Genomic DNA, 24,917 nt, shown 5'->3' with positions numbered 1-24,917 from the left:
GTCTATGGAGACGACTTTAAGGTCGTCTATGGAGACGACTTTAAGGTCTTCTATGGAGACGACTTTAAGGTCGTCTATGGAGACGACTTTGAGGTCGTCTATGGAGACGACTTTAATGTTGCCTTAAAAGGCGACTAATGTATGTATATTCTAAAGGAAGTTGCAGAGTTTTCAAGAAAAATCTTAGAGTTTCCAATGGTGAAGTTTCGAAATTAGGTTTTCAGTAGTCATAAGAAGTTCAAAGAATCAAATCTTTGACAGAGTCTATTTAAGCTACTCATGCAGAAGAAAAGAAAATTCGAAAAAGTAGTTTTTTCTAATCTAATAAAGTTTCTACAAATTAAAAGATTTTATAATTCTCTCAAAATAGTTATATACAGGCTACAGTTTTCTATTAATATAGATAGGTAAAATATTTCTGGTAAAAGTAAATCCTTCACCTTCCCAAGGATTCATCATCACCGGTTCGATCCCAATCGAATAAACGATAACTGATGACACTATGTTGTGTAACTTCCACCGCAGCCTTTATCAATTTTTTCGTGATTTGCATTGTATGAGAGGGAGAGAGAAAGAGAGAAATTTCCAGAATTCAACAGACACAAGGTGGGGAAAGAGAAACACACACACACACAGACACATAATGAAAGACAGTGATTATGAAAGACATTTGGTAATTCTTTTTGATTGCAAATAAACACAGACAGAAATGTGCAGCAATATTCCAGTGAGGACAAAGGACCAATTACACATAGTAATGAACTCAAAATATGAAGAGACAAAATTTGCTAACAATTCCCAATTAATTATTTTAAATTTTTATTTCAATGCAAAGTGCTGATATGTAGAGAGAAGACATGCCAGGCTATTGTGCAGATATTTGACAATAAGAGAGTTATTAGAATTAGGCCATGGTTAGGAGTAGCTAGGTATTGATTTTAACATGCGACAAGCTAATAGTTTTGCTGTATTGACATTAAGTAGAAAAATAGAAAAAAAAGGAATAGGTATAAGTGTTTGTGAGATTGAAGATCACTTGTTTAAGGCCAAAGCACAGGGTTGCATGACAGAATAAAGGCCAAATTCGTATAAGTATCGTATCGTAACGTGGCAAATCCTTGTATTTTAAAACAATCTCTTTTTTATTTAAGTGGACGGTGGAGTTTTGAATAAATAATGTACACATATCATTACTATCCAGAGATAACAGTCTTGACGTGATTAGTGGCTTGGGGTTACAATTTTCTGTTCTGGTGAACTTTGACTCACAATATAGGATTCGTAATATTTCGTGAACGCCTTAACGACAATGGGCTTAGGTGCCTAGTACCTAAGGATGGACATCTTCACCCCAGCTTAATATTTTGCCGACAATGAGCCACACAATTGGTCTTTGTGAAGGCAGGTATTGCTAACATAAGCAAAAAGCAAAACAAAAATATTTTAATACAAACAGCCTCGAAATCCATACGTTGATACCAGAGACCTCCACCAAGGAAACCACGGTATGGCCAGGAGTGTCGGGCTGCTACCGAAGAGAAAAACGCGGCATATAGGACTACTCTTCAATTAGGGATACGTAAAATCGATTTCGGTTACTTGATTAATCGATTATTAGCTGCAAAAATTCTGAAAGTCGTAGTCGACTATTGACTGTCCGAAAACCGGATAATCGATTATTCTTAATCGACTTTCGAAAGACGGAGTCAACTATTATTCGTAGTCGACCATTAGCCGTAGTCTATTATTATTCGTAGTCGACTATTAATCGTGGACGACTATTAGTCGTAGTTGACTATTGGGTGTGCTAAAACCGCAAGTTTTAAGTTTTTCACGAAAACCGTATAATCGAAAAACCGATTATTGCATTCCACTGCATATCCCTATCTTCAATCAGTAGCAACGCGTAGCGCACATCACTCCCGTTAGAAAAGGAGAGTGGAAAACGTCTTTTCCTCAGGAAAAAGAGAGAAATGGAAAAGCAGGAGTGTGAAAAAGTCGAGATGTATAGGAGACAGAATGAAGTCCGAAAGTTATACCAAAGATTGAAACATCAAACTGATTGCTTTGGTACAGGTACATCCTCCTGTAGAGACCAGCAAGGTAATTTGGTAACTGATACAGATAGTGTGCTCAGAATATGGAAATAGCATTTTTCCAAACTGTTGGTGTCCAATAGTAGTGAAGACGTCGAAGATACTACAGATCCAATCGCAGAAGATGTTATTGAATGTATACCGCCCGTCCAAGATTAAGTACAGAGAGCAATAAACCGACTGAAAAATAATAAAGCAGCAGAAGCAGATGCCTTACCAGCCGCGCTGTTCAAAACAGGAGGCTACACGCTCATAAAGTGTATGCATCAGCTAGTTAGCATAATCTGACAGGAAGAACGCTTACCTGAAGATTGGAACCTGAGCGAGCATCCTGTCCATATCAATGCGGCTTTAGACCTGGAAAATCCACAATTGACCAGATATTTACCCTGTGGCAAATCCTGGAGACAGCCCCCTACGTTCAAAGAACAGTTCAGTACCAAAAGAGGGTCGATCAGTAAATGAATTCACTGATACTTTTAACAAGTAAAAAAGTATCAGTCGGCTTTGCCGACAGAGATATACCGCCAGCCTATGTAAATTGAAACTTCATCTAAGGACAGATCAAATGTATTTAGGGTCTTTTCAGAATTTTGTGGCTCTTTTTGGGTATTTCAACTTGCATTTGAACTTAGAAGTTAAACTAAGAAGTTAAACTAAATATTAGGAGATCCCAAGTTTGGACCAAATTGGTTGGCCCGTTCAAGAGATATAGTGCATTCCATTTTAGTGACATTGTTTTAAGTACTGGGGGAAGTTCCGGAAGTTGTGGACCGGTATTGCCCATCTTCTAATTGAAACTACCGGAAGTTGTGGTATTGCCATTTTTCGAACTGAAACAAAATTTGAACAAAATATGACGAAGGCCAAATTTTGGACCAAATCGGTTGATCAGTTTGAGAGTTATCTCCAGCCACTACATATGGCTAGGGGTTTTAATACTTTTCGGGCTGTTTTCTCAAGAAGCATAGATTTGCTCTGAAAAACTTTTACCGTCGTAAAGGATGCAGCGAGTGCAAGTTGGTTCAATAAAAATCAAAGTGATTCGAAAGCAGGTCTTAAAGTGAACTTATCCGAAATTTTGTTCGGGAGGTACCCAAATGAGTGGACAAATATAGTCCTTATTCAAACCTGATCTATGTCTGGTAGATATGGTGGGATGTGTAAAGTATGGACCAAATCGGTCGCTCCCTTCAAGAGTTATCGTGCGCACGAATTTTCCGAACTTTTATGAAGGAGTGGACCGATGTAATCCATCTTCGAACTTAAACTAAGTTTGGACAAAATATTACGATGGCCAAATTTTAGACTGAATCGGCAGATCCGTTCGAGAATCATCTTGCGCTCCAACCACTACACACGGTGTCATAGGGGTTTTTTGCATCTTTTAGGCCATTTTCTCAGGAAGGGAAAAGGGATTCGAATGCAGGTCCTACACTAAACTTCTCCGGAATTTTGTGTGGGAAGTACCGGAAGGAGTGGACCGATTGAGTCCATATTCGAACCTCATCTAAGTCTGGTAGAAATTTCACGATGTGCAAAGCATGGACTAAATCGGTTGCTCCCATCAAGAGTTATGGTGCACACAAATTTTCCGAACATTTTCGAACTTTTGTGTGAGAGGTACCGGAAGGAGTGGACCGATGTAATCCATCTTCGAACTTAAACTAAGTTTGGACAAAATATTACGAAAGCCAAATTTTGGACCGAATCTGTTGATCCGTTCTAGAGTTATCGAGCGCTTCACCCAGACAGACACACAGGCAGACGGACGGACATGGCTAAATCAACTCTAAATTGTCTAAAACGGATTTCGTCCAAACATACTTGGGGTCTAAAACCATTATTTCGATGAGGTACATTTTGTCCGTATGAAAGTGTATATACCCTCGTTAGCATAAATGCTGAGGGTATAAAAATGGCCGAAAGATAATCTGATAATGTGGGTCTGGCGGTAAACGGGGAAAAGACAAAGCGTCCATAGAGCCCGGACCAAATGTGGAAGTTGGTTCCTATAATTTTGAGGTAGCAAAAGACTTCGTCTACCTTGGCACTGCCGTAAACACAACAAACAACATCAGTTGTGAAATAAAAAGAATAATAGTGTTGATCAACATATGCTACTTTGGCTTTGGTTTAAAAACAAAGCCACATCTCGTCAAGCAAAAACTACACTTTGCAAATCACTGATACTACCCTTGCTAATGTATGATTCCGGAGCCTGGGTACTTGCACAAGCAGATAAGAAAGGGCTTGTTGGGTTTTTTGAGAAAAATTTGACGGTGAATATCGATGTCATATGTATCTGTATCTGTTAAACAACGACATCAGTATAGTTAAACGTATTGAGATACAGCGATTGCGTTGGCTAGGCCATGTCATAAGAATGAACGATGATATACCTGTTAAGAAGGCGTATAAATATGGGCCACATGTCGGTTACACGCAGAACTGGCAGCACAGGCCTCGATGAAGCAAACAAGTGGAAGACGTGATCGAAAAACGGAATTATGCGAAGTTGGTGCTAAGCAATTCTTCAGAAACGCATAGAATTGTTGGAAAAGGCGACCTTACTTAAATTCCAACGGACATAACGCCCAAAATCAATTTTGGGCATTATGTCGGCTCTGACCACATCCACTTCTTCAATTTTCTATTTTAATCTAAACCGATTTTCCTGAAATTGTCAGGGAATGTACAAGGATGGCCCCCGAAAACACAGACTTTTTCCTCTTCCCAAAACTGAAGACACCGATAAAAGAAAAGTGTTTTGCTACGTTTGAGGAGATAAGAGAAAAGTTGAAGCAGGAGCTGTTGGCTATACCAAAAAGCGTGTTTCTGAAGAGTTTCGACGATTGTAAATTACGCTGGCATAAGTGTATTATATTTGAGGGGATCAAGGGGACAGAATAACTATTGATGAATAAATACTTTTTGAAAAAAAATAAATATATTAGAATTATTTTTTGATCAGACCTCGTATCTCTAAAAAACAATGAACGGAAACAAACAAAACGATTCCCGTACCAATCACACAAAGCCACAAACTTTTCAGCTTCTCTGTATCGTTTCATTCTCACAACCAAAACAAAAACACAAACTTTTCAATGTAAAAAGATGGAAACTGTACGATTGCTGTAATGTAACTTCGGCTATGCTTTGCCGAGTTGTTTCATTCACCACCGAAACGACAAGTATTTTTGGGAAACGTTTGCCGTGCGTATTGTCAATGGCACACTCAGTCACACACACACATGTGATTGCTTAACAACCCTATTAGTTAGCATCAGCATACCACAGTGAACACAGTGAATTTTATCAACCACCAAACGTTTTTGATTTATTCACATGTGTTTAGTACTATTCCGTTTTCTATCTGCTCTTGTGGAGTTGAGTACTTTTCGCTTTTCGTTTTGTTCGTACTCACAAATGTAAACAAAACAAAACTAAACAGCGAGCTCGGCCAACGTGGGTTATGTTTCGTTTTGTATTGTTCCTATGGAAAATACGAAACGATTGAAAATGTTATTTAAAGTATTTTTACGTACGCTGCTAAAAAACCAACGCATCGTTAATATTTTTTCTATAAAAAAAATACTCTGTATTCGTTTTTGACAGTTGTCGCCCGTCGTTATTGAAGTAAAGCTATACAAAATGCATAAGTTGTACGTTACGATACGTTTTCACTAAACACATTGCCTAAAAGTTTAACTGGGCTCACACAGTGTTCTTGTTAAGCGCCTAAATGTTATGAACAAAGGATTTTTTAATACGACACGGTTATCTGTTAAGGACCAAACTCAATCAGCTCGTCGCTTGCTTTGTTCGCTTTCTAAATGTTAAATTAAAAAGGAATGCCAGAGCCTCTGCAATTCCGTCACCGCAAGCAAAGCAAAGGTTGATTGAATGAGTTTTTGCCTTTAGGCATGCAAAGGATTCTTCAAACAAATGTGAACAAAACGCTTGGAGTTAGTGTTGAAACTTGGTGTTATACACAACCTGCCCAAAGAATCATCGACTTGTGGACCTGGATCACTGTCCCACAAATGGAAAAACACCTCCTGGCCCACGGGTGAATTAACAAAGGCCTAAGAAAAAGTAATTTTGGATAGAATTTTGAATTCGTTTTGAAGCAATAATTTTGAATTTTTTGAGTGTTTGAAAGCATGTTTGGGTTAGTAAGCAAAAAGCCTCTGCAAACATGCAAGTTACTCACTTTGTTTTTTTTGTGGAACTTAAAATTAAACAGATACTTAATATATGGGAGAACAATTTTGTATACATTTTCCTAGATTCTTTGAAATGTTTTGTATTCGGTTTTTGTGACCTAAGACAAAAAAATAATGAACGATTCCTTGCTTATTCTTGTTCAGTCTGATTCTGATATATCATGGCAACTCTCATTCGCCGTTTTAGAAAAGGGGTTTGTGTTTATCTTCAAGAATGAGGAGAAAAGCTTTCATCATATTTCTGCCTTTTAGAGTTGAGGTAAAATGCAGGCGTCAAGCTTCAAATCGGGTAACATGGCGTCCTTAAGTTAACTAGTGAACGTCGAAGTGGGGCAGGTGTAGATCACTTAAATAGGTACTTTTATGAACGAAACACTCTCTCGAAGGCATAATACTTGGCTTTGAATTAGATACCTTGATTAGGGACATAAAACAATCAAAAGTCTTGCTTTTCGAAGCCAAATTATATTGTGAACCGACCGCAGAATTGAGCCAAGACCAAATGTTCACCAATGAACTTTTTTCAATAGAAAAATGTTCACCAATCAACTTTTTCTATAGAAAAATGTTCTCCAATGAAAAATGTTAAACACAGAACTTTTCTATACCAAAATTTTCACCAAAGAACTATTTATGTAGAAAAATTTTCACCAACGAATTTTTCCGTAGCAAAAAGTTCACCAATGAATTTTTCCATAGAAAAATTTTCACCAATGAAATTTTTCTACAAAAAATGTTCACCAATGAACTTTCTCTTTAGACAAATTTTCAGCAATGAACATTTCCTATAGATAAATGTTCACCAATGCACTTTTTCTATAGAAAATTTTTCACCAATTAACTTTTTCTATTGAAAAATTTTCACCAATGAACTTTTTTCATAGACAAATGTTCACCAATGAACTGTTTCTATAGAAAAAGGTTCAACAATGAACTTTTTTCTATAGAAAAATTTTCAAAAAAATTTTCAAAAAAATTTTTCTATAGAAAAATGTTCACCAATGAAAAATGTTTAACAATGAACTTTTTCTATAGAAAAATGTTCACCAATGAACTTTTTCTATAGAAAAATGTTCACCAATGAACTTTTTCTATAGAAAAATGTTCACCAATGAACTTTTTCTATAGAAAAATGTTCACCAATGAACTTTTTCTATAGAAAAATGTTCACCAATGAACTTTTTCTATAGAAAAATGTTCACCAATGAACTTTTTCTATAGAAAAATGTTCACCAATGAACTTTTTCTATAGAAAAATGTTCACCAATGAACTTTTTCTATAGAAAAATGTTCACCAATGAACTTTTTCTATAGAAAAATGTTCACCAATGAACTTTTTCTATAGAAAAATGTTCACCAATGAACTTTTTCTATAGAAAAATGTTCACCAATGAACTTTTTCTATAGAAAAATGTTCACCAATGAATTTTTTTCAATAAAAAAATGTTAAACAACGAACTTTTCTATACCAAAATTTTCACCAACGAACTATTTCTATAGAAAAATGTTCACCAATGAATTTTTCCATAGAAAAATGTTCGCCAATGAATTTTTCCATAGAAAAATTTTTAATAATGAAATTTTTCTGCAAAAAAAAAAAATTTTAGGAATGAACTTTTTCTATAGAAAAATGTTCACCAATGAACTTTTTCTATAGAAAAATGCTCACCAATAAACTTTTTCTATAGAAAAATGTTCACTAATGGACTTTTTCAATAGAAAAATGTTCACCAATGAACTTTTTCTATGAAAAAATGTTCACAAATGAACTTTTTCTATAGAAAAATGTTCACCAATAAACTTTTTCTATAGATAAATGTTCACCAATGAACTTTTTCTATAGAAAAATGTTCACCAATGAACTTGCTCTATAGAAAAATATTCATCAATGAACTTTTCTATAGAAAAATGTTCACCAATGAACTTTTTCTATAGAAAAATGTTCACCAATGAACTTTTTCTATAGAAAAATGTTCACCAATGAACTTTTTCTATAGAAAAATGTTCACCAATGAACTTTTTCTATAGAAAAATGTTCACCAATGAACTTTTTCTATAGAAAAATGTTCACCAATGAACTTTTTCTATAGAAAAATGTTCACCAATGAACTTTTTCTATAGAAAAATGTTCACCAATGAACTTTTTCTATAGAAAAATGTTCACCAATGAACTTTTTCTATAGAAAAATGTTCACCAATGAACTTTTTCTATAGAAAAATGTTCACCAATGAACTTTTTCTATAGAAAAATGTTCACCAATGAACTTTTTCTATAGAAAAATGTTCACCAATGAACTTTTTCTATAGAAAAATGTTCACCAATGAATTTTTTTCAATAAAAAAATGTTAAACAACGAACTTTTCTATACCAAAATTTTCACCAACGAACTATTTCTATAGAAAAATGTTCACCAATGAATTTTTCCATAGAAAAATGTTCGCCAATGAATTTTTCCATAGAAAAATTTTTAATAATGAAATTTTTCTGCAAAAAAAAAAAAATTTAGGAATGAACTTTTTCTATAGAAAAATGTTCAGCAATGAACTTTTTCTATAGAAAAATGCTCACCAATAAACTTTTTCTATAGAAAAATGTTCACTAATGGACTTTTTCAATAGAAAAATGTTCACCAATGAACTTTTTCTATGAAAAAATGTTCACAAATGAACTTTTTCTATAGAAAAATGTTCACCAATAAACTTTTTCTATAGATAAATGTTCACCAATGAACTTTTTCTATAGAAAAATGTTCACCAATGAACTTTTTCTGTAGAAAAATGTTCACCAATGAAATTTTTCTATAGAAAAATGTTCACTAATGGACTTTTTCGATAGAAAAATGTTCACCAATGAACTTTTTCGATAGAAAAATGTTCTCCTCTGAACTTTTTCTATAGAAAAATGTTCACTAATGGACTCTTTCCATAGAAAAATGTTCACCAATGAACTTTTTCTATAGAAAAATGTTCACTAATGGACTCTTTCTATAGAAAAATGTTCACCAATGAACTTTTTCTATAGAAAAATGTTCACCAATGATCTTTTTCTATAGAAAAATGTTCACCAATGAACTTTTTCTATAGAAAAATGTTCACCAATGAACTTTCTCTATAGAAAGATGTTCACCAATGAACTTTTTCTATAGAAAAAGGTTCAACAATGAACTGAAAAGGTTGAATGAACTTTTTCTATAAAAATGAAAAAGTTCTCCAATGAATTTTTCCTATAGAAAAATGTTCACCAATGAACTTTTTCTATAGAAAATTTTTCACCAATGAACTTTTTCTGTAGAAAAACGTTCACCAATGAACTATTTCTGTAGAAAAACGTTCACCAATGAACTTTTTCTGTAGAAAAATGTTCACCAATGAAATTTTTCTATAGAAAAATGTTTACCAAAGAACTATAGAAAAATGTTCACCAATGAACTTCTTCTATAGAAAAATTTTCACCAATGAACTTTTTCGATAGAAAAAAGTTCACCAATGAACTTTTTCTATGGAAAAATGTTCACCAATGAACTTCTTCTATTGAAAAATGTTCACCAATGAATCTTTTCTATAGAAAAATGTTCACCAATGAACTTTTTCTATAGAAAAATGTTCACCAATGAACTTTTTCTATAGATAAATGTTTACCAATGAACTTTTTCTATAGAAAAATTTTCACCATCAATGAACTTTTTCAATAGAAAAATGTTCACCAATAAATTTTTCCATAGAAAAATGTTCGCCAATGAACTTTTTCAATAGAAAAAATTTTCACCAATGAATTCTTTTTATAGAAAAAATTTTACCATTTTTACCAAAAAAAAAAAAAAAAAAAAAAACCACAATGCTTCAAAATGAGCTTTTTCTATAGAAAAAAATTACCAATGAACTTGTTCTATAGAAAAATGTTCACCAATGAGCTTTCATGAATGCCAATATTAATCCCGATATGGGCTCCAAAACGCGCGTCTTTTGAAGCTTTTGGCCTGCATTAAACTTTCCATACTCAGTTGAATCCATTTTTGTTTTAAATTTATAACTGTTTTGGTTTAAAATATTTTAACTTACCTTCCCAAAGCTTCATCTTTGCCCGTTTCATCAGCATCGAATAATTCAAATTCAACAAATTGACCCATTTCGGCAAATATTTTAGCCTTGTTTTTTAGATGTTTGTGTGAGAGGTGAACACAAAATTTTGGTGTGTAATTTTTTTGTTTTTTGGTCATAGAGGAAGCAAAGTTTTTGTTTTGATATATAGCACATTTTCATAGAAACAATATTGGAAATACCAAAAATAAAGAAAAAGAAAAACAAAGAACAAAACAAAATTAACAAAAAAGAGGTAACAAAATTACTAAGAGCATGCAATTTGGACTAAATAATTCAAACTACATAGAAAAAAATTTAAAATTTTGAAAACATTTTGTAAAACAGTGTTAGGTGCTTAACGTATAGTAAACAAAACTTTTTTTAGGTTATATAAAAAATTAATCTGTAACAAAACTTTTGGCCAATTGTATAAAATTTTAAATTTCCATTAAATGCTCTTTTAATGCTCTGCAGGAATTTTGGAAAACATTTCAAACTTACCTCACACCAAAAGTCCCATTTTGGATTGACATTATTATCAATAATTTGAGTTTTGAATTCCTGTGAGCCGACATTGATGATGGCATAGGGATCTGATTTACCCTTACCCAACATGCTGATATCCTTTTTCATAAGATCCTTGGCTTCGACGACATGTATGCGTAAAACTCCCTAGAAATGGAAAAAATATAAATATTACAAAAATTGCAAAACCGAAGAGACTGTCACTAATTAAATCACTTTTAAATCGACTTGCTCTAGCTTCAATAGCATAGCTACGCGTTTCATACTGCATACTAAACGGGATTTTTTCTAGACAACTGTTTGGGAAGAAAGCGAAACACAATATTTTCTATAGAAAAAGTTCATTGCTGAACATTTTTCGATAGCAAAAGTTCATTGGTGAACATTTTTCTATAGAAAAAGTTCATTAGTGGACATTTTTCTATAGAAAAAGTTCATTGGTGGACATTTTTCTATAGAAAAAGTTCATTGGTGAACATTTTTCTATAGAAAAAGTTCATTGGTGAAAATTTTTCTATAGAAAAAGCTCATTGGTGAACATTTTTCTATAGAAAAAGCTCATTGGTGAACATTTTTCTATAGAAAAATTTCATTGGTGTACATTTTTCTATAAAAAAGGTTCATTGGTGAACATTTTTCTATAGAAAAAGTTCATTGGTGAACATTTTTCTATAGAAAAAGTTCATTGGTGAACATTTTTCTATAGAAAAAGTTCATTGGTGAACATTTTTCTATAGAAAAAATTCATTGGTGAACATGTTTCTATAGAAAAAGTTCATTAATGAAAATTTTTCAATAGAAAAAGTTCAGTGGTGAACATTTTTCTACAGAAAAAGTTCAGTGGTGAACATTTTTCTATAGAAAAAGTTCAGTGGTGAATATTTGTCTATAGAAAAAGTTCATTAATGGACATTTTTCTATAGAAAAATTTCATTGGTGAACATTTTTCTATAGAAAAAGTTCATTGGTAAACATTTTTCTATAGAAAAAGTTCATTGGTGAACATTTTTCTATAGAAAAAGTTCATTGGTGAACATTTTTCTATAGAAAAAGTTCATTGGTGAACATTTTTCTATAGAAAAAGTTCATTAGTGAACATTTTTCTATAGAAAAATTTCATTGGTAACATTCTTCTATAGAAAAATTTCAATAGTGAAAATTTTTCTATAGAAAAAGTTCAGTGGTGAACATTTTTCTATAGAAAAAGTTCATTGGTGAACATTTTTCTATAGAAAAAGTTCATTGGTGAACATTTTTCTATAGAAAAAGTTCATTGGTGAACATTTTTCTATAGAAAAAGTTCATTGGTGAACATTTTTCTATAGAAAAAGTTCATTGGTGAACATTTTTCTATAGAAAAAGTTCATTGGTGAAAAGTTCATTGGTGAACATTTTTCTATAGAAAAAGTTCATTGGTGAACATTTTTCTATAGAAAAAGTTCATTGGTGAACATTTTTCCATAGAAAAAGTTCATTGGTGAACATTTTTCTATAGAAAAAGTTCATTGGTGAACATTTTTCTATAGAAAAATTTCATTGGTGAACATTTTTCTATAGAAAAAGTTCATTGGTAAACATTTTTCTATAGAAAAAGTTCATTGGTGAACATTTTTCTATAGAAAAAGTTCATTGGTGAACATTTTTCTATAGAAAAAGTTCATTGGTGAACATTTTTCCATAGAAAAAGTTCATTGGTGAACATTTTTCTATAGAAAAAGTTCATTGGTGAACATTTTTCTATAGAAAAATTTCATTGGTGAACATTTTTCTATAGAAAAAGTTCATTGGTAAACATTTTTCTATAGAAAAAGTTCATTGGTGAACATTTTTCTATAGAAAAAGTTCATTGGTGAACATTTTTCTATAGAAAAAGTTCATTGGTGAACATTTTTCTATAGAAAAAGTTCATTGGTGAACATTTTTCTATAGAAAAATTTCATTGGTAACATTCTTCTATAGAAAAATTTCAATAGTGAAAATTTTTCTATAGAAAAAGTTCAGTGGTGAACATTTTTCTATAGAAAAAGTTCATTGGTGAACATTTTTCTATAGAAAAAGTTCATTGGTGAACATTTTTCTATAGAAAAAGTTCATTGGTGAACATTTTTCTATAGAAAAAGTTCATTGGTGAACATTTTTCTATAGAAAAAGTTCATTGGTGAACATTTTTCTATAGAAAAATTTCATTGGTGAACATTTTTCTATAGAAAAAGTTCATTGGTAAACATTTTTCTATAGAAAAAGTTCATTGGTGAACATTTTTCTATAGAAAAAGTTCATTGGTGAACATTTTTCTATAGAAAAAGTTCATTGGTGAACATTTTTCTATAGAAAAAGTTCATTGGTGAACATTTTTCTATAGAAAAAGTTCATTGGTGAACATTTTTCCATAGAAAAAGTTCATTGGTGAACATTTTTCTATAGAAAAAGTTCATTGGTGAACATTTTTCCATAGAAAAAGTTCATTGGTGAACATTTTTCTATAGAAAAAGTTCATTGGTGAACATTTTTCTATAGAAAAATTCATTGGTGAACATTTTTCTATAGAAAAAGTTCATTGGTGAACATTTTTCTATAGAAAAAGTTCATTGGTGAACATTTTTCTATAGAAAAAGTTTATTGGTGAACATTTTTCTATAGAAAAAGTTCATTGGTGAACATTTTTCTATAGAAAATTTCATTGGTGAACATTTTTCTATAGAAAAAGTTCATTGGTGAACATTTTTCTATAGCAAAAGTTCATTGGTGAACATTTTTCTATAGAAAAAGTTCATTGGTGAACATTTTTCTATAGAAAAAGTTCATTGGTGAACATTTTTCTATAGAAAAAGTTCATTGGTGAACATTTTTCTATAGAAAAAGTTCATTGGTGAACATTTTTCTATAGAAAAAGTTCATTGGTGAACATTTTTCTATAGAAAAAGTTCATTGGTGAACATTTTTCTATAGAAAAAGTTCATTGGTGAACATTTTTCTATAGAAAAAGTTCATTGGTGAACATTTTTCTATAGAATAAGTTCATTGGTGAACATTTTTCTATAGAAAAAGTTCATTGGTGAACATTTTTCTATAGAAAAAATTCATTGGCGAACCTTTTTCTATAGAAAGAGATCATTGTTGAACCTTTTTCTAGAGAAAAAGATCATTGTTGAACCTTTTTTATAGAAAAAGTTCATTGTTGGACCTTTTTCTATAGAAAAAGTTCATTGTTGAACCTTTATCTATAGAAAAAGTTTATTGTTGAACCTCTTTTGAGCCTTTTTCTATAGAAAAAGTTCATTGTTGAAAATGTTTCTATGGAAAAAGTTCATTGGTGAAAATTATTCCATAGAAAAATTTCATTTGTTAAAGTTCATTCATTTATACAGGGAAATCTAGCATTACTTCGGGAGGTAGTATTTTTTGAGAAATTTGTGGACCTACTGCGTTGTTTGGAATTCTGAAAATTTGTGTCCGTATATCCTATGAAAGGTTTGCTAAGAACTTTGGAAAATAAAGCCTTTGAGATTGTAGAACTATATAGTCAAGACTCAATATACTTCATTGATGGTAATGGTAATAGGTGAAAAAGAATCTTATGGAAACTTCTTACCCCTTTATAATGCTTTCTAGTATCCTTCCCCATTGCCTATTTTAGGATCTCCCATCAATAATTTTCAACTTACCTCCGGTTCTGGCATCTTCAACGAAGTTGCTGGCACCTCATTGCTCAATGTTATGGGCAGCTTGTTGGGCAGGACCATAACATTACCAATTTGCTCTACAATAATCCTCCTCAGCAGATCACTCAGTCCAGGCATATCCAACAGATCGATAACACCGACCAAATTAAAATCGATGTTTGGATTATTCAAGAAGAAAATCTGTAGACCACCAATCAATGGCATGCTGCGAATCAGCGGCTTCATTACCACACGAACCCAACCATGAATTTGGAAATCCTTAATGCCACCCTTCATACTGCCCAAGTAGAAGTTAATATCACAGTCACTGGCATAGAAGAGATCGAGATCCATTATGATTTCATTACGACCAATATTTTGGGTGTAGACCTTGACACCACCAATGCGCGGTGGTATAGTACCCAAAATAATGCGATCAAAACGAAAACCATTCATTTTATAATTGGCCAGAGATTCTGCAACGGCGGGTTCAATCGTTTCCTTGACCAAGACGCGGGCATAATGATTGGCATTGGGCCATAATTGTTTGAGAATCTGGAGGGGAAATCAAGGTAATTTAAAGGAAGCTTTTTGGATGATGTTAAGCTGGACATACCTTATTAACCCATTCACAACGTTCTACATCGGGAAAATACACCCATGCTGGCAACTCATCGATTCTGGCCATAATAACCTCCTTTTCGGAAGCCAAAGCCGATGCCTTGGCAATGCTTCTTTTGTGTTCGGTAGTTTTGCGAAAACGATCTCGGGCCACGGACAAGACCACGGGAGCAATAAGCCATGCCACAGACCAACCCATATAGCCGACCAGATATATGGAACCCACTATGGCCACCTTTTTGGCCACGGCATACATAGTGGAGAAAATGCTATCTTCGGTGGATGAAGTTTTTGCCACAGCAGTTTCGGTATTTGTTTCTGTTGCTGCTGCAGCACTGGGAGAAGATGCAGTATTTGTAGCTTCCATTTTAAGTTGTTCCTGTTCCTCTTCTTCGTCGTCGAAAACGGGATCCGATGGTATTTCCTGTAATTCAGCCAATGGTGCTGAAGCCACCAATGTTTCGGGATCGCTGTGTTCCTCTGGTGGCACTTCTTCGTATTGGAAGTCACTGAAAAATACATAAAAAGAGAACGATAAGGAAATTAGAAAATAATAAACACTAAATAAATATAAATTATTGTGCAATAAGTTCTGTATAGACAGCAGGGTATAAGAGAATCCTAAATAAGCGAAATAGCTGGTCCAATGGCCAGGTATAATCTAAAAAGTGGTTGGGGCAACCACAAACCTAAAAATATAGATGGTCCGGATAAGTTCATTCGTAAAAATGTTTCTATATTGGTGAACATTTTTCTCTAAAAAAGTTCATTGGTGAACTATAGAAAAAGTTCAGTGGTGAAAATTTTTCCAGAGAAAAAGTTAATTTCGTGAACATTTTTCTATAGAAAAAGTTCATTGGTGAACATTTTTCTATAGAAAAAGTTCATTGGTGAACATTTTTCTATAAAAAAAGTTCATTGGTGAACATTTTTCTATAGAAAAAGTTCATTGGTGAACATTTTTCTTTAGAAAAAGTTCATTGGTGAACATTTTTCTTTAGAAAAAGTTCATTGGTGAACATTTTTCTTTAGATTAAGTTCATTGGTGAAAAGTTTTCCATAGAGTTCATTGGTGAACATTTTTCTATAAAAAACGTCCATTGGTGAGCTGTTTTCTATAGAAAATTTCATTGGTGAACATTTTTCTATAGAAAAACTTCATTGGTGAACATTTTTCTATTGAAAAACATCATTGGTGAACATTTGGTGAACATCTGTTTTCTATAGAAAATTTCATTGGTGAACATTTTTTATAGAAAAAGTTCATTGGTGAACATTTTTCTATAGAAAAAGTTCATTTGTGGACATTTTTCTATAGAAAAAGTTAATTGGTGAACATTTTTCTATAGAAAAAGTTAATTGGTGAACATTTTTCTATAGAAAAAGTTAATTGGTGAACATTTTTCTATAGAAAAAGTTCATTGGTGAACATTTTTCTATAGAAAAAGTTCATTGGTGAACATTTTTCTATAGAAAAAGTTCATTGGTGAACATTTTTCTATAGAAAAAGTTCATTGGTGAACATTTTTCTATAGAAAAAGTTCATTGGTGAACATTTTTCTATAGAAAAAGTTCATTGGTGAACATTTTTCTATAGAAAAAGTTCATTGGTGAACATTTTTCTATAGAAAAAGTTCATTGGTGAACATTTTTCTATAGAAAAAGTTCATTGGTGAACATTTTTCTATAGAAAAAGTTCATTGGTGAACATTTTTCTATAGAAAAAGTTCATTGGTGAACATTTTTCTATAGAAAAAATTCATTGGTGAACATTTTTCTATAGAAAAAATTCATTGGTGAACATTTTTCTATAGAGAAAGTTTATTGGTGAACATTTTTCTATAGAAACAGTTCATTGGCGAACATTTTTCTCTAGAAAAAAGTTCATTGGCGAAATTTTTTTTATAGAAAAGTTCATTGGTGAACATTTTTTTTAGAAAAAGTTCATTGGTGAACATTTTTCTATAGAAACATTTCATTGCGTGAACATTTTTCTATAGAAAAATTTCATTCATAAACATTTTGCTATAGATAGAGCTCATTGTTGAACATTTTTCTTTAGAAAAATTCATTGGCGACAAATTATTCTATAGAAAAAGTTCATTGGTGAACATTTTTCTTTAGAAAAAGTTTATTGGTGAACATTTTTCTTTAGAAAAAGATCATTGGTGAACATTTTTCTATAGAAAAAGATCATTGGTGAACATTTTTCTATAGAAAAATTTCATTGGCGAACATTTTTCTATAGAAGAAGTTCAGTGGTGAACATTTTTCTATAGAAAAAGTTCATTGGTGAACATTTTTCTATAGAAAGAGTTCATTGGTGAACATTTTTCTATAGAAAAAGTTCATTGGTGAACATTTTTCTATAGAAAGAGTTCATTGGTGAACATTTTTCTATAGAAAAAGTTCATTGGTGAACATTTTTCTATAGAAAAAGTTCATTGGTGAACATTTTTCTATAGAAAAAGTTCATTGGTGAACATTTTTCTATAGAAAAAGTTCATTGGTGAACATTTTTAAAGAAATCCTTTTTCTATAGAAAAAGTTCATCGGTGAACATTTTCTCTAGAGAAAGTGCATTGGAGAACATTTGTCGGTAGAAAAATTCATTGGTGAAAATTTTTCTACAGAAAAAGTTCATAGAATTTTTTTTGTGGAAAAATGTTCACCAATTTACTTTTTCGATAGAAAAATATTCACCAATGAATTTTTTCTAAAAAATGTTCACCAGTGAAGTTTATCCATCCATCTTTTGTAAGAAGATCCATCGATCTTCTTTTAGAATCTCCATCGATCTTCTATAAAAAGTTCGATCTACTTTCTATGAGAAGATCCATTCATCTTCCGTGAAAAGTTCTGTGAGAAGATCCACTGATTTTCTGTTCAAAAATCAATCGATCTTCCGTGAAAAGGTTAAATAGCAGTACATGGATCTTTTGTGAGAAGATCCATCAATCCTCTGTGAAAAGATCCATCGATATTCCATGGTCTTCTATGAGAAGATCCATCGAAAATCTATAAAAAGATCCGCCGATCTTCTGAAAGAAGATTTATAATTCTTCTACAGGAAGACCCATAGATCTTTTGTGGGTTGATCTATGGATCATCCATTGATTTTCCACAGGAAGATTCAGCGGTTTTCTACGAGAAGACTCCTCGATCCTCTTTGAGAACATCTATCGATCCGCTTGTGGAAGTTCAATGTATCTTCTATTAGTTTGTCCATCGATCTTCTTTAGGAAGATAAAAAGATCCATCGATATTTTTGAGAGAATCTATTGATTTTCTTTTTGGCAAGAATCCGTTGATTTTCTTTGGGAATATCCATCGATCATCTATGAGAAAGTCCATCCACCTTCTATTATGAATATTATGAATAGGTTCATAGATCTGCTATTTGATGATCCAGCAATCTTCTTTGAGAAGATACATCGTGTGTGAAGCTACGCCAATTTTCTATGAGAAGATCCATCGGTCTTCTATGAGAAGATTTATCGATCTTCAGTGAAAAGATACATTGATCTTCTCTCCATCGATCTCACAGAAGGTCTTTCCATCTTCAAGTTTCATCCATCTTCTGTGAAAATTGGTGGACCTTTTTCATAGAAGATCTGTGGATCTCTTTTAAGAAGATAGATGGAACTTTGCATAGAAGATTTGTGGCACTTTGCATAAAAGATCGGTGCATTTTCTCACATAAGAACGATCTTCTCATAACAGATCGATGATTTTTTTCGTAAAAGATGGATGAATCTTCATGTATAAGATCAACGGATCTTTTTGTAGAAGATCGGCGGAACTTCTCACAGAATATCGATGGATCTTCTTTTAAAAGAATCTAGGATCTTCTCAAAAAGTTGACAGATCTACACGAAGAAGATAGATGAAACTTCTCACAGAAGTTCAATAGATCTTCTCATCGAATGTAGATGGATCTTCTCGTAAAATATGGATGCAACTTCCGATAGAACATCGATGGCCCTTCTAATAGAAGATCCATTAATCATCCTCTAGAAGATCAATGATCATAGACGATAGATTGCTCTTCTTATAATAGATTTACTCGTTGAGGATCGATAGATCGTCTCACATTTGATTAATGGAGATTCTCATGGAAGAACGGTGGATCATTTCACATAATGGATGGTGGATCTTCTCATAAAATATCGACATATCTTCTCATCAAACGACGTATGTTCTCACAGGAGACCGATTGACCTTCTCAGAGAAGATCGATGGATCTGCTCACAGGAGATTGATGGATATTCTCATAGAATATCCTTGAATCTTTTCCATAGAAAAGTTTTTGGATAGAGTATCGATGGATCTTTTGACAGAAGAACAATGGATCTTCTCACAGAAAATCGGCGGATCTTCTCATAAAAGATCGATTTATATTGCCGCAGAAGTTCGATGGATCTTTTCACAGAAGATCGATGTATATTCTCACAGATGATCGATGGATATTCTAACAGATGATCGATGGATATTCTCACAGAAAATCTTCTCACAGAAGTGGTGGATCTTTTTGTAGAATATCGATAGATCGAGGGATCTTCTCATAGAAGATCGATGGAGGTAGGAAAGATCTAAGGTTCGATTGAACCGTCTATGGTTCTACAACCATTTTCTCATAGAAGATAGATAAATCTTGTCGCAGAAAGGTAAGGCTCATTTTTTGAATCATTTATGTTTTTTATGAAACCCTGAAATAACAATTTCACATCAACTAAGCAAGACTTTTTAAGCTGTTGAAAAAAAGCGGTTGCGGCATAGAATGGCTTAGTCATTCATTTTGACACTAGCTATTGCTTTTACGCATATTTGAAAATGTTTAAGAACGTGGTTTCCATATTAAAATATTAAAGTATTTTTAAATCTTTACAGTCATTCATTGTGAGGGCAGAGTCACCCAAGTCATTTGAAATTCCGAGCAGTTAGTGGTTTTGAGAGAATTTAAAAATAAATCTTATGCAATATGGTCAGCAGCTGTAACCAGCTGGGTATTTTTTTTTCTTATCATAAAAAGCTTAGATTTAAAAAGAATAAAAGTAAAATTAAATTTTAGATTCGTCGGCGAGGTCAGATTGCGGCTTATGTTGAGAATTTCTAATTTAGGGGAAGGTCAAAGAAAAGAAATTCGAAACAGCATGAATGAGACAAGGCAATGTACAATCACTACCACACTTTAATGGCAATCTACGAACTAAGGAACACCTCTGCAGGGTTCTGGAGGCTGATATTTGATGAATTGAAAAACAATTAATGATGAACAATATGATAAATGAAATTATTTTTATAGAATAGTAGAGGTTCTTTCGTTAAGAAAAAATGTCATCAATGAAAAGTGTTTCAGTATTCTATAAAAAATTAAATTCTTTTGTAGAGAAAAACATTAAAAATTAAATAGAATTAATAGAAATAATTGCATTTTGCATAGCACATAAAAATTTGTTTATCAACAACAGTTTGTTTATGCCCATTTTTTATTTACTCAATCAATAAAATAAAATGTTTGCAAACTTTTTAAATTCAAATACAAGAAGAAATTTGAAAACAAAATCATTATCATTAATTTGGGTGTTGTGTATATTTTCAATTTATTAATGGAAGAGTGTTGTGAAACTAAACAAAACTGCACCCCTTCCCCCTTACACCCCACCAGTCGAACAACACTACATTACGAAATGTTATAAAAACCAGAACGCAATCATTAATGACATCATCACTGGATGGGGCAAAAATTCCAATGAGCCGGAAAATATAAATATTTCTACAAATCTTCTTTTTTGTTATTCGGTTAGAAGTGGAAACAAGAGGAAAGAACAAAACAAAATAGGTGCTAAATAATAGAAAAAAAGAAGAAAAAAAAACTATACGTAGAAATAAATACACAAAACAAGTTGATTTTGAAATAATTAGCATTCAGCTAATGTTATTTGGAAAAGAATAGAAATAAATTGAGCGGAGAACTCTTCTACACGTCTATAGATCTCCATTATTTATTACAAAAGAAAAAATAATGAATATCAAATCTGGAGATGCGGGGCATCGATCCCCGTACCTCTCACATGCTAAGCGAGCGCTCTACCATCTGAGCTACATCCCCTGTTGCGAAAACTGGTCACGTTATCGATTACACTATAATTAATAGTTGGGTGCACATTTATGTACGCAGTACGTGTGCCGCTTTAGTCGCTTTAGTGTTAAAGTTGCTGTTGTTTTCAATATGATTTTGTCAACAACAACCACTTGTCATGATCTATGGCCGAGCTGACATCGCACATATTGCCGTGATTTTTTGTCTCTCTATTATAAAAAAAATCCATGAAAAAGAGACCGACATTTGTTTTTGTTGGGTTTGGGTTCGGACAGAATCAAACGATTGTTGTATTAAGTTTAAAAGTTCAATCACTTCAAATGACATACAGATTTAAGAATTTCTTGGACAATGAATTGATTTCTTCATCAACTGAACTTTATCGCAAGAAATTAGAAAAAAAAGAAGGAAAATAGTATCAGTTGACTTTTCTGACAGAGATGTACCCCCAGCCTGTGACATAAAGAAAAGAAGCAACACAAATCTTTCAGTTATAACGTTTATAACATTTTATTGTTCTTTGCATCCTGATAATATAAAGGATGATCTATCTATTCATGGAAAATCGATTGGACTTCTTAAAGAACGATGGGCCTTCTCATAGAAAATCAATGGATCCTCTAATAGAAAAACGATGGGACCTCTTTTAGAAGATCAGTGGATGTTCTCGTAGAAAATCGATGGGACTTCTCATAGAAGAACGATCTATCTGATCATAGAAAATCAATCGATCTTCTCATAAATGATTGATGGGATTTCTCATAGTAGATCGAAGGTCAACAATGGGTCTTCTCATAGAAAATTGATGGGATTTCTCCAAATTATCAACGAAGATCGACCTGGAGAAGATCGATAAACCGTCTCATAGAAGATCTGTGGATCTTATCATAGAAGATAGACGGACCACATCATAGAAGGCCGTAGGGCTTCTGAAAATAAATCGAACTTCTCCTTAGAAGATCGATAGAACTTCTCATAAAAGATCGATGGATCTTCTCATAGAAGATCGATGAGACTTTTTATTGAAGATCGATAGGACTTCTTATAGAGATTCATGAAAATCGATGTGTTTTCTCACAAAAGATCGGTTGATCTTCTCATAGAGCATTGATGGATCTTTCCTTAGAAGATCGATAGAACTTCTCATAAAAGATCGATGGATTTTCTCATAGAAGATCGATGAGACTTCTTATTGAAGAGCGATGGGACTTCTTATAGGAGATCAATGGGACTTCTTATAGGAGATTCATGAAAATCGATGTGATTTCTCACAAAAATCGGTTGATCTTTTCATAGAGCATTGATGGATCTTCTCATAGAAGTTCGATGGGACTTCTCATAGACATTCAATTGATATTATTAATAAAGATCGATTTCATAAAACATCGATAGAACTTCCCATAGAAGATCGATAAGCACAAAATTCCCCCAGATGATCGAATTATCTTCTCATAGAAGATCCACTCTCGTAGAAGATCCATGAACCGTGGCATAGTATACCAATGGGGCATATCGTAGAAGGATCTTTCCGTAGAAGATCGACGGATTGTCTTGGAGAAGAATTGTAACATAGAAGTTCAATAGATCATATCAAGCATAGTGATGTGTGGCTTGTCCGCAATCTCAGTTGCCTGTTAGTGATCTTAAGTCATCAGACCCCGCGGTCAGCTATTCATAGCCAGCTACTGTGGCCAGCTAATTGTAGCCAGCTACCTGCTCGTTGTCAGCTCCCCTGCTCTTGCCAGCTCCATAATAACCGTGGCCAGCTATTTATAGCCAGCTACCTGCTCTTTGCCAGATCCATAATAACAGTGGCCAGCTATTTATAGCCTGCTATCTGCTCTTTGCCAGCTCCCCTGCTCTTAGCCAGCTCCATAACCGTAGCCAGCTATCTATAGCCAGCTACCTGCGCTTTGCCAGCTCCCCTGCTGTTTGCCAGCTATTTATAGCCAGCTACCTGCTCGTTGCCAGCTCCATAATAACCGTGGCCAGCTATTTATAGCCAGCTACCTGCTCTTTGCCAGCTCCCCTGCTCTTAGCCAGCTCCATAACCGTAGCCAGCTACCTGATCTTTGCCAGCTCCCCTGCTCGTTGCCAGTTCCCCTGCTCTTGCCAGCTCCATAATAACCGTGGCCAGCTATTTATAGCCAGCTACCTGCTCTTTGCCAGCTCCATAACCGTAGTCAACTATTTATATCCAGCTACCTGCTCTTTGCCGGCTCACCTGCTCTTAGCCAGCTCCATAATAACCGTGGCCAGCTATTTATAGCCAGCTACCTGCTCTTTGCCAGCCCCCTGCTCTTAGCCAGATCCATAATAACCGTGGCCAGCTATTTATAGCCCGCTACCTGCTCTTTGCCAGCTCCATAACCGTAGCCAGCAATTTATAGCCAGCTACCTGCTCTTTGCCAGCTCCCCTGCTCTTTGCCAGCTCCATAACCGTAGGCAGCTATTTACAGCCAGCTACCTGCTCGTTGCCAGCTCACCCGCTCGTTGCCAGCTCATCCGCTCGTTGCCAGCTTCTGACCGAATACAGTACCCCTCTCACCGCCCCAACGCTTGCAACCAGCTACTCGCTTGTGACCAGTCTGCCGCCGAACGCTTGCTGCCTGCTCACCGCCCGCTGTCGTCCGCATCCAGCCCGCTTGTGACTAGCCTGCCTCCCAGCCTCTGCTGCCAGCCTACCGTCCGCAGCTAGCCGGCCGCTCGCAGTCAGCTTACCGCCCAACGCTCGCAGGCGGCCTGTCGTCCGCAGTCAGCTTGACGTCCGCAACCAGCCCGCTTGTTACCAGTCTGCCGCTAAGCTTCTGCTGCCAGCCTACCGTCCGCAGCTGGCTAGCCGCTCAGCGCCCGGACATAGTTGCACGCTCGTAGTCCGATCCGAATCAGCGACGCCAGTAGCCAGATACCCGCTCAACGCCCGTACTCCGCTACACGCTTGCAACCCGCTCAGCGCCTGGATATAGCTACACGCTCGCAGTCTGCTCCGAATCAGTTGACGTCCGTAGCCAGCTACTTGCTCAGCGCCCGTACGCTGCTACACACTTGCGGCCAGCTACTCGCCCACCAGTCAACGCACGTAGCCCGCTGCTCGCCCAATACACCGCTCACCACCGTCAACGTTTGAGGCCAGCTAGTCGCTCACCAGTCAACGCTCGTAGCCCGCTGCTCGCTCAATTCACCGCTCTTCACCGTCAACATTTGCGGCCATCTACTCGCTCACCAGTCAACGCTCGTAGCCCGCTGCTCGCCCAATTCACCGCTCTTCACCGTCAAACTTGCGGCCAGCTACTCGCCCACCAGCCAACGCTCGTAGCCCGCTGGTCGCCCTTCACCGTCAACGCTTGCGGTCAGCTACTCGCCAAACAGCCAACGCTCGTAGCCCGCTGCTCGCCTTTCACCGTCAACGCTTGCGGCCAGCTACTCGCCCCACCAGTCAAAGCTCGTAGCCTGCTGCTCGCCCAATTCACCGCTCTTCACCGTCGACGCTTGCGGCCAGCTACTCGCTCACCAGTCAACGCTTGTAGCCCGCTTCTCGCCCGTCACCAATTCACCGCTCAGCACCGTCAACGCTTGTATCTAGCTAGCTACTCGCTCTTAG

The 24,917-nt window shown here is 34.7% G+C and overlaps 1 protein-coding gene and 1 non-coding gene across 12 annotated transcripts in view; both read right to left on the bottom strand.

Moving 5' to 3' along the window:
- Window positions 1-24,917, bottom strand: part of Esyt2 (extended synaptotagmin-like protein 2) — a 106,546-nt gene that overhangs the window by 6,000 nt on the left and 75,629 nt on the right. For 5 of the 11 annotated variants that reach the window (XM_073980358.1, XM_073980369.1, XM_073980310.1 and 2 more), the window contains 4 exons: window positions 15,209-15,722; window positions 14,596-15,147; window positions 10,907-11,077; window positions 10,385-10,470 (listed from right to left, as the gene is read on the bottom strand). In XM_073980358.1, coding sequence (XP_073836459.1) covers window positions 10,385-10,470; window positions 10,907-11,077; window positions 14,596-15,147; window positions 15,209-15,580 — 1,181 coding nt within the window. In that variant the 5' untranslated portion in view covers window positions 15,581-15,722. Of the gene's footprint in view, window positions 1-440; window positions 527-6,095; window positions 6,185-10,384; window positions 10,471-10,906; window positions 11,078-14,595; window positions 15,148-15,208; window positions 15,723-24,917 lie in introns of all 11 variants that reach the window. The other 6 variants (XM_073980336.1, XM_073980292.1, XM_073980347.1 and 3 more) reach the window with 2 other exon arrangements.
- On the bottom strand, window positions 21,253-21,325 carry TRNAA-AGC (transfer RNA alanine (anticodon AGC)). The gene has a single exon. It is a non-coding gene; the product is annotated as a tRNA-Ala (tRNA).

The sequence above is a fragment of the Musca autumnalis genome, unplaced genomic scaffold, assembly GCF_047663935.1.
Source record: "Musca autumnalis isolate F117 unplaced genomic scaffold, ASM4766393v1 scaffold_1, whole genome shotgun sequence".
Taxonomy (NCBI): domain Eukaryota; kingdom Metazoa; phylum Arthropoda; class Insecta; order Diptera; family Muscidae; genus Musca; species Musca autumnalis.
The sequence above is the reverse complement of the archived record's forward strand: the minus strand, read 5'-3'. Positions and strand labels throughout refer to the sequence as shown.